This window comes from Dipodomys ordii, unplaced genomic scaffold (genome assembly GCF_000151885.1).
Source record: "Dipodomys ordii isolate 6190 unplaced genomic scaffold, Dord_2.0 Scaffold4, whole genome shotgun sequence".
NCBI classification, from domain to species: Eukaryota; Metazoa; Chordata; class Mammalia; order Rodentia; family Heteromyidae; genus Dipodomys; species Dipodomys ordii.
The window spans coordinates 19,973,923-19,984,771 of record NW_012267220.1 but is presented as its reverse complement, the minus strand read 5'-3'; the positions used below and the strand labels follow the sequence as shown (position 1 = coordinate 19,984,771).

Below are 10,849 nucleotides of genomic sequence, written 5' to 3'. Positions count from 1 at the left end.
CGGGTGATGACGCAGCGCGCAGAGGGGGCGGAGCCAGGCGTAGGACGAGGCCAGGCGCGCAGGTGACGGACGCTGGGGTGGTGGAGCGCAGCCGGCTTACAGTCAGACTGGCTGGCCGGTCTGGGGCGCCTGGGCCGCGAAGGGTAGGATCCGGGTTGCTTGTGTCCCGCCCGACAAGTTGCCCCTCTCCAGCTCTCTCCAGTTCTATCATGGCCCCCCAAGCCCGGGGACCGGGAACCCGGCTTGCTTGGTAAAAGACGCCGCTGGCTCGCCCCGCCGCCCGCCCCGGCGCCCCCGGGCTCGGACCTTGGGTAGTTCGGGCCGCTCCTCTGTGGCTGGAGACCCGCCGGGCCGCCGCTGGGAGAAGCAGGCCCAGAGCTGGTTAGGGCCTCGGGCCCGGGGACCCGAGGAGGATGAGCTGGCTCTTTCCCCTGACCAAGAGCGCCTCCTCCTCCTCCGCAGCAGGGTCCCCCGCTGGTGGCCTCACCAGCCTCCAACAGCAGAAGCAGCGCTTGATCGAGTCCCTCCGGAACTCCCACTCCAGGTGACTGGTTGCTGCCGCTTCCTACGGGAGGGAAAAGTAGGGCGGGTGGGCGGGCTGCTTCTAACTACCCTCTTAGCTCCTCGGGCAGGCTCCCTCTCCAGCTGCCGTGTGTTTGGTGTTGATGGACTTCCCTCCGGGGAGGGTGTTGCTTTCCCCTTTCTACCTCCTGCTCGCTGTTTTCCTCCTGATCCTCCCCTACCTCCTGCCTTTCCCCCCTCCGCCCCCCCCCCCCACTGACTGGCTTCACCTCTGCTATACCCCGATTTGCTCATCCCATCTGATACCTCGCTTCCGACTGTAAATCTTTCTCAGTCTGTCCAGTATTCCTTTTAATCCCTGGCTTCCTCACTACTTTTTTTTTCTCCCGCTGTGCCCACCTTGAATTGAAACTTTGACAGAATTGTTAAAATGTTACACTTGGCTAAAGAGACTTGGCGAACAGCTCCCCAAGTCTCACAAAGTGAAATACAGAAGTGTTGCAACCCCAAAGGAAAGTTTGCATCCAGAAATTCTACTCAAAGTGACAGTCCTTTTGAGTCTGTCATTAACATCTTCTTCCCTGTTCCAATCACCTCAATTCCCACTTACTTAATCTTGGCTCCACCTTTAGGAATTGTTATTGTATGATCTGAGTTTTCTATAAATTTTTCATTATAGTGTAGTCGTACTTGAACCATTTTTTTTCCTTTTCCATTTTTTCTTTTACTGAATGAGTAAATCAATCACACACCAACAGTGTTGTAAATTTAAGTAAAATTCCAGTTATTTTCGACTGCTTTTTACTATTAACGGCTTGCTGCAATCTTTTAAATTGTAAATATTTATGGCTTCAAAAGTTTTACGAAAATAAGAACTGCTTTTTTTATGTTCTGTGAGTTTTTACAGTTATATTTGACAATTTCCCAGCCTTTTATGTAAAGATGTTGATTAAAGTATTCCTTTTTAAAGTAATCTTTTTGTGCTTCTAATAAATGTATCAGGAGATAACAAAATCGAGTAATTGGTATTGAGCAGATGTTTTATCTATTATACATGACTTTTTCTAGAGTTATCTACAATAGTTTAAAGGTAAATACATTGTTAAGAAAGTTCACTCTACAGTCAGTTTCACTAGAATGAGGCTTGTTACTGACTGAATTTAAGGTGGATTTTGGCTGTTAATCTCAACTTTGCTTTTAGAGGACTTTCAAAAATGAAAAAAATGTGATCCTGTGTGCTCTGGAGTTGGTGATAGGATCAAAGGCCAAGGCTAGCCTAAGCAGTTAGTGAAACCTTATCTGGAAAACTGAAAGCAAATGCACTTGGGGGCTTGACTGAAGCCTTACTTAGTGTCTTGGAGGCCCTGAATTCATGCCCTAGTATTTAAAAAACAAAAAAAGTGAAAAATTGTATGTTTTAACAGAAAAAAGGGGGTAGGCTATTATTGATCGCGTCCATTTTTGGAAAGTTAAGTTTATACAGTTTTGAGGGTTTTGTTTTTGTTTTCTTATTTTTCTCTACAAATACTTCAGAAGTGTAGTGGGGTAAAAATGTAATTGATATTTTTCCTCAAGGAGGTCACTGTTGATTCTCCCATAAGGAAAAGATAGGATACAAGAGGAGAGAGCAACAAATTTACTTAGTGAAAGTTTAATATGACATTGTGGGTTTCAGAAACTAAAACCTAAAGATTCAGGAAAAACTGTTTACTTTTATGCTTAAGTTCAATAAGGAATGGACAGGTATGATAGAAAAAATGATAGTCAACTGAGGTGGTGGAACATATGAAGGTCTGTTTAGATTCTTGGCTTTTCTGTAGCATTCCTTCTTCTCAAGTATATGTGGGATAGGATTCTCTGGAATGAGTATCTTCTAAGTAAACAGGAAGAGAGTGACTTTTATAGGTTTTATGGTTTGCTTTGGGGGAGAGGAGTTCTATCTTCTTGGACCAACCTCAAAGAGGAGAAATTCTGCTGATGACTGTTTTGAAGGAAGAAAGGTGTTTAGCCAAAATCTAATCACATGCTTAGGTCTGGTATGAAAATGGAAACACTTAAATTTGTAGCCTGGACTCAAGTCCTGTATTGCCTGGGCAATAATTATGTTGGTACTCAATTTATCCCTAACACTTCTAACTTTATATGTAGAAGCATTACTTGTACTATTTCTTTAACTTCATGAAGGAGTTCATTTGATGAGATTCTGTTTGTTTCCTATCTAGATCCATTTACTCTGATTTCTTTTTTTAAACTTTTATTGTAAAGATGCTGTACTGAGGACACTCTGACTTCTCTAGAGAGCATCTGTTTTGATCCCATTATTCTCTTTCTCCCCCAAAACTCCACGGAGCCACAAACTTAGTGGAGATTGGGCTCTTTCAGCGCCAGGAGATTAATAATGGTTGTTTACATCAGTGATGATCTCAACAGGACCTCCCATTGTCAAAGTAGGATTCCATCTAATTTTGCTATCTGGGAGGTGGAGGAGGAAGTCTGAAGCTGCTCAAAACATTTCCCCATTGTAAAAAGAGTTGTCTGGGTGGGGAAACAGCTGGGAAAAAGAAATAATTGTCATATTTTAGATATTATTGTTACCTGGGACCCTACTGTTTAAATTTTTTTTTAATTTTTTATTTGTCAGTTGTAGGGCCTGAATTCAGGGTCTGGGTGCCGTCCCAGAGCTGTTTTGCTCAAGGCTAGTGCTCTACCACTTGGAGCCCTGAGCCACTTCCTGTTTTCTGGTGATTAATTGGAGATAAGGGTCACTTGGACTTTCTTGTCCCAGAAGGCTTTGAATTGCAATCCTCAAATCTCAGCCCTCTCAGTAGATGGGATTAAAGGCATTGAGCCACCTGGCTTGCTTAAGCTGACTGCTGCACCCATAGGGAAGGATAATGTTTTGCTGCTTAACCAACTCTGGAAATTCCCTTCCTCAAACTAGTATAGTTTAAGTAAATAACTCTTCAGGGTTGAAAGCCACCTTATTCTAGTTGGTAATTATTTGTATTATAGACTGTCCCAAGTGCTTGTGCTTACTAATCCTGGTATGGTATGTAGTATTTCTCTGGATTGTAACTATAGTTAGAAAATATTAAAAACAGATGGTCTTAGTAGTGGCTTTTTTCTAACTAGGTCTCTCTTTTCTCACAATATGTAAATTATTTTCCTTTCTAATTTCCTTTTTCCTAAAGCAACATTTTGAAACAGTGCTATGAGTAGTAACCATTATTTATAATTAACTGTAAATTCAAAGTTAAAAAATAATAATCTTGGGGATGGGAAGGTAGCTCAGTGGTAGAGTGCTACCCCTTGCATACATGAGGCCCTGGGTTCAATTCCTCAGCACCACATAAGCAAAAAGAGAAAAGCCGGAAGTGGCGCTGTGGCTCAAGTGGTAGAGCTCTAGCCTTGAGCTGAAGAGCTGAGAGACAGCACCCAGACCCAGAGTTCAGGCCCCACCACCGGACCAAAATAATAACAATATAATAATAATAATAATCTTGTTTCTTTTTACTTGGATCTCGCAGATAAAGTACTTCTGTATTCATTTCAATAATTGCATGATAATTTTGGTGTTACTTCTATATTCAAGAGTACTGTATCTAATTTTGGCGTTACAATTTTGTATGTTTTTGCTTTGTTTTCCACTCTCTACACTAATACAGTCATAATGAAAGCTGCTTTGAGCAAGGAGCCAAGTGATGCAGATGTGTCATAAAATGGTGGCGTGTCCTTAGATGGTCATGTAACCTTTATATGCCTTGAGCTCACTGAACTGAGAAGATTGGCTTCCTAATCTCTTATTGCCATGCTCTATGGTGAAAGTTGATTCCTCAGGCTCATCAATATAATAGCACCCTAAATCCAGAAAACAAAATGAACTAAAGCATCAATAAATGCATAGGGGAATAGAATCTATATAGTAAAACTCCTGGATTCCAGTTCTGGTTCTGACACGTACTAGCTAAGCTTTGGCAAGATAATTCCTCTGATTTTCCAGTTTCCACCTGGAAATTTAGGGAGTTCCTGCATGTAAGATTTTGTTGTTGTTGTTTAGGGGGTGGGGGTGGGAGGGAGGGCAGAGGATAAGTCTTGGGCTTGCTTTGCACTTGCTTTCCCACTGAAGTACTTTCCTAGCTTGAATGTAGGATTTTGATGTTTACATAAATGCTTGGGTGCATGGTATTTGAGATTAAACTTATGGAACATAGCAGGCACTGGTGGCTCACATCTGTAATCCTAGCTACTCAGGAGGCTAAAATCTAAGGATTGAAGCCAGCTGGTACAAGAAATTCCATGAGACTGATCTCCAATTAACCACCAAAGCAGCTGGAAGTGCAGCTGTGGCTCAAGTGGTAGAGTGCTCACCCTGAGCAAAAGAATCCTAGGGACATTACCCAGGCCCTAAGTTCAAGCCCAGGATCCAAAAAAAAAAAAAAAAAAGTAATAAAATCACCGTAACTTGTTGCCATAAAATTTTAGGCTCCCGTGTGTGGTACTGTTGGAAATTGTGAAGGCTCTGAGAGTGGAGCCTTGTGAGAGGCTTTACGTTGTTAAAGGTGTGTCCTTGAAGGGGACTTGGAGCTTTCACCCCTTCTGTGGTTTACATTTGTGCCATAAGGTAAATATGCTGCTACTTTGATGTGCTCCCTGTGGCAAGGGCCCAAAAACAATGGAGCCAACCAAATGGTGTAAAACCCTCAAAAACAGACACCCCAAACAAACCTTTCCTCTTTATAAGTATGTGTGTAACAGTGTTGGAAAGCTAACACAGAAAACTGGCACTGAGAATTGGATTCATTTTTGTAGTATTACCTGAGACAATGTGGACAAAGCTTTGACGTTGTTTTTAGGAAGAATTTAGAAATCTCTGGTGAGGGAGAGCCTAGAATGATGAGTGGAGCTTCACAGGTGGTTCTGTTAGGAACTCAGAAGGCCAGAATGCTGAGAGAAATGTGAGATTTCAGGTGGAACTGGGAACTCTGAATGAATTTGATCAGAAAACACCCACATAACTCCACAGCAAGAATTTGACTACATTAGGTTTATGCTCTACGACTATGTGGAAAGCCAAACTTAAAGGTTGTGGACTAGTCTATCTGACAGCCCAAATTTCAATGCAGCACAGCATTCAAGCAGTGATATACCTATTACTGGCTGCTTTGCCATATTTACTATGTGGAGAGAACAGATTTGGAAAACAGATTTTGAAATCTATTTTAGTCTGAGAATGCCTTGGAAGATAAAAGATGTGACTTAGGGAAAAGAGTAAAAACAATCAGAGAATCCCAACCCCAAACACATAACCAGCACAAAGTTGGTTAAAGGAACAACTGAAGAGAGGGTATAGTTACTTAAAAAAATAAGTCATTAAAGAGAAGCCAGCTGGTAGGACAGTAGGAGGTTTCAGTCCATGACTGGTTGCTGAAAAGCAAAGTTTTGATGATTTGGGGACTGGTTTCAGCAGTGTGTGGCAAAACTGTTAATTGCATGGCCAGGATATGAAAAAGGGGGAGACTAGGGGCCCACATGCACCGTAAGGGGCACATTCTCAATGACCTTAAACCCCTACCTTTTAAGTTTTTTACCACCTTCAGTAGTGCCATCCTGAGGGCCAAATGTTATTCATGAGATCTTTGGGAGGCTTACTAGATCCAAATTTTTGTAGGTGTCTATTATTTTGTAACTGACGCCTTTCTAGTAGTGTTGCTTCTGTGTAGAATGTCTGCTTTATTTCTGTGAATGTCTACTTTATTTCCTACGTGTTCACTCTTGGTTGGTTTTTTTTTTAGTAATACTTCCTTCTGTGTATCTATAGCTCTTTCCACCTTTGTACGTTCTGTCATTATCCTATCTGTCCTGTGGAACACTGCTCAGATAATATTACTAAATAAGTACTGTATAACACACACCTTTGGAGAACAAAGTTAAGCAGTTTAGAATTTCTCAGGCAGTTTAGAATTTTTTGAAGTCTTTAATATGTTAACATGCATCCTCATTTTCCTAGAGACTGTACAAAAAGGAACAGTTCTCTAACCTACCTGCTACAAGTGTTACTCATTAATTACCCTGAGAATTGATCTTATCCTGCCCTCTTCCAGCAGTCTTGGTTCCATCCATTTGAGTCAAGAAATTGGAGAACCTTCTAACTGTTTCCAACTTGGTGCTGATTATGTGTTTGAGGTTAGGCTTCTCTTTGTTTAGTTTGTTTCTACTCTTCCTTAAGAGTAAATCTTTATCTTCCAAGGCATCCCCAGAATTTCTTGTCTTCTTATAGAAGTTTTGCTTTTCAGCACTAATAGGGATTTTCTTTTGAAAAATAATGTTGGTCTGTCTTAGAGATGCAGATGAGAACAGCAAATTGTCTATTCTGTACCTACTTTCTTTAAGCTTCTGAAGCCCTTATTTGGAAGGGTCATCTATAAGCTATTGGATATTAACAAAGTTCAGGATTTTGTTGATGAATTCATCTTTAAGATATCATGTGTTAGGAATGTAAACTAGCACAACCACTCTGGAAGGCAGTTTGGAGACTTCAAAAAACAAAACATAGCTGGTGCTGGTGGCTCACACCTCTAATTCTAGCTACTCTGGAGACTGAGATCTGAGCATTGTGGTTCAAAGCCATCCTGGGCAGGAAAGTCTGAGAAACTCTAATCTCCAATAAACCACTAGAAAACTGAAAGTGGCACCGAGCTCAAGCAGTAGAGCGCTCACCTTTGAGCTGAAGAGCTGAGGGACAGCGCTGAGGCCCAGGGTTCAAGCCCCATAAGCAACAAAAAACAAGCAACTAAACATAGAACTACTCTAATGATCCAGTGATACCATTCTTAGTCATCTACTCAGTGCATTACAAGTCAAGATAGGGCAAAGGTGTTTGTATATCATTGCTGCACTATTTACAGAAACAGCCCAGGATGCCCTACAGTGGATAAATGGATCAAGAAAATGTGGTACATATGTACAGTGGAATTCTACTCCTCCATTAGAGAGAATAATATGTCATTTGCAGGGAAATGGATATACCTGAAACAAATAATGTTAATTGAAGTAAACCAGGCTCAGAGAGAAAAGCCATACATATTTTCTCTCTTATGTGGAAGCTAAGTATAAAATATGTGTGATAACATATACTAGGTTCAGTGCATTTACATACAAATGAAAGGAACATACACTTTGGGGAGGAAAGCCAAGGAATAATCCCTCTGAGCAAGTTTAGTACAGTTTATCAAAACAAATACTAGGAAGTGGAAACTTGCTCGGGGATTGGGTAAAGGGGGAGGAAGTTCACAGGAATGGAGGGAAGAATGATAAGCAAATGAAGTCATTATATTCAATGTGCATTATATTTTTAAAAATGAACTATATAGCCAGAGGGTAGAGATGGGAGGAGAAAATGGGGGAGAAGGAAGGTGTAAGATCTGCTGAAAGGAGAGCAGAACTAGGTTCAGGCCAAAGCAAGCTTTATTCAGGAATAAACTGCCAGGCTGACTATAAAGGCAAGTTCAACAGCAGCATTGGTTTGTGAGTAAGATTCTGTAGACATGTTGTAAGGGGGTCTGGTTAAGCAAGGAGGAAGTTAGCCCAGGGCCATTAATTTCTCACCTGGCTTGGTTACAGAAAGGTCCCCAGGTGTGGTTTAACAGATAGCTTTTGTCTCCCAGAGATAGTTTCAAGAGAAAGGGCCTTGGATGGTTGGGAAGGAGGGATAACATTGACCAAGAAGCATTGTATTCAAAAATCTGACTTAAGGAATTGTAACCCCTTTGTGCAACTACTTAATCGTCATTAAAATGTCAGTCGGCTTTCACATTAAGCTGAGTACTCCTTTAGAGAAAAGATCACCATATACTCACTAGAAATATATGCACCTTATATGTCTTATTTCCTGCTAGATATATGATAACTATTTAGTTGAATTTTTGTCTTGAGAAATTCTATTTTACACAAAATAAAAACCAGCAGTAATTGTTTATTCCCTAAAGAAATCTTAAATCATGTTTTATGGGCTGCCAAAAAATATAAGAATACTGGTTAGTTAATGTAATCTGATTAATGAAGTTATCTATTTATTTATTGACTGATTTGATTGATCTGATTTGTTTGCAGGTACTGGGGCTTGAACTTAAGGCCTAGTGCTCTTGCTTAGCTTTTTCACTCAAAGCTGGTCCCTGGGGAGTGAGGAAACAAAAGACACTATATGAAAGGAAATGTACTCTTTGCCTGACTCATGTGATTATAACTTCTCTGTACATCCCTTTATAGTAACAATAAAGTAAATTTATTTATTTATGTATTTTTTGGTTGTGGGGCTTGAACTCTGGGCCTGAGCGCTGTCTCTCAGCTCTTCAGCTCAAGGGGAGCGCTCAACCACTTAAGCTACAGCACCACTTCCAGTTTTCTAGTTTGTTTTGTTTTTAAAAAAATAGTTGGTCCTCCACCCATGAGCCACACAGAATTTTACTGGCCTGTTCGAGATAAGAGTATCTTTGATTTGTCTGCCGGTGCTGGCTTCCTACTAGGATACTAAGATCTCAGATTCTGGAGTAGCTGGGATTGCAGGCATGGACCACTAGTGTCTTGTAGTTTAGTTTAATTTGTCCCTGAAAAAAATCAGAGGCACTTAGTTAAAATTATCACCACAGGATAGATGAGGGGTTTCCTCAACTTCCCTGTTCCATGCAAAATCTCAGGTCCTTGAGATGGCATTTATGGAGAAAAAAAAAAAATCAGCCGGACACCAGTGGTGCAAGCCAGTAATCTTAGCTACTCTGGAGGTTGAGATCTGAAGGTAATGGTTCCAAGCCACCCCAGGTAGGGGAAGTCCCTGAGACTCTTGCCTCCAATTTACCACCAAAAAGCTGAAGTGGAGCAGTGGATCAAGTAGTAAGCACTAGCCTTGAGTACAAAAGCTCAGGGACAACACCTAAGCTTTGATTTGAGGTTCTGAGACTGGGGGAGAACGGGTTGGAGAAGGAGATGAAGGGGGAGAACACTGTGGGGAGAGGAGAGAGGAGAAAAGGCGAGAGAGAAAATCACATGTGAAAAGTTTAGCAAGGATTTAGTAAAGGATTTAGTTAAAATTGGGAGAAATAGAAATATTTCCTGCTTCCCATGCAGGAAAAGGGAATTAAAAAGATTCAAAATGGTAGTTCTTATATGTAGATTAGACCTTGTTTATGGGTGAGTAAAATGGTGAGGCCCACCCAAAACACTAACTTTCAGGCTTTCTTTTTGTATATCCTGTCATTCTGTCTACCTATTTATATACATTTTTACCATTTTAAAGTGTTACTATTAACATAGAGTTAATTTATCACACATAGCATGATTTTATTATGGTAAAATTTGGAAAAAATCAACACAGAGAACATTAAATAATAGTATCATACTAAAATACTTTCAGTCATTGAAATGATCAATCCGAATACAATATTTAACTTTAGAGTGATAATCACAATAAATTATTAAGTAAGGAATAGAGCCAATTATATGATTGTATTGTGTTACAAACATGATGTGAATGTAGAAAAATAGAAAACTATAAAAGTGGTTGTTTTATGGATATGAAGTCTTTAGATATTTATATAATCTTTGCCCTTTTTAGTAACTTAATTTTTGGATACTTAAGCGTTAGCAAGGATTTCTTTTAGTTTTTGTGTTTTTTTAAATTGAATTTTATTGTGAAGGTGATGTACAGAGAGGTTACAGTTACATACGTAAGGTAATGAGTACTCTTTTCAAGCATTGTTACCCCGCCCTCATTTTTCTCCCACTTTCTGCCCCCATTGCCCCCTCCCAAGTTTTAAAGCTCATTTCCAACTTAGTGTCTTGAGAGTCGCTGTTGCATTGGTTCTCGCTTTGTCCTTTGCCTCCCCATTTAGTTGTTCCCCTTCCCTTCCCTAATTGATAAATGTATATACAAGACACAGGGGTACCCAAAGCAAATACAGGGACCACGGGATACACTAAAGGGGGAAAAAATGAAAGAAAAAAGAAATAACATCACACAATACATTAAAAACAACACTACCAAAAAAAAAAACCCCTCCATATCTTGGAGTGCATTTTGCTTAGCATCATCTTATATAGTCATATGTACATAGCTATTGAGCTATTGTGATCTTCTAGGACAACCCTAGACATAATTATTACAGATGAGGAAAACCATGGAGTCTATGTTTCTTTGAGTCTGGCTTCACAATATTTTTTCCAAGTCTTTCCATTTCCTTACAAATGGGGTGATGTCATTCTTTCTGATGGAAGCCTAGAATCCCATTGTGAGTGTATGTGTATACACACACACACACCACATTTTCTTTTTTTT

The 10,849-nt window shown here is 40.3% G+C and overlaps 1 protein-coding gene across 1 annotated transcript in view; it reads left to right on the top strand.

Annotated features, from left to right (window-relative positions):
• Positions 1 to 38: 38 nt before the first annotated feature.
• Positions 39 to 10,849, top strand: part of Vps37a (vacuolar protein sorting 37 homolog A (S. cerevisiae)) — a 20,893-nt gene continuing 10,082 nt past the window's right edge. Inside the window, exon 1 of the mRNA XM_013024065.1 lies at positions 39 to 544. Within this exon, the coding sequence (XP_012879519.1) occupies positions 414 to 544 (131 nt within the window). The 5' untranslated portion in view covers positions 39 to 413. The remainder of the gene's footprint in view (positions 545 to 10,849) is intronic.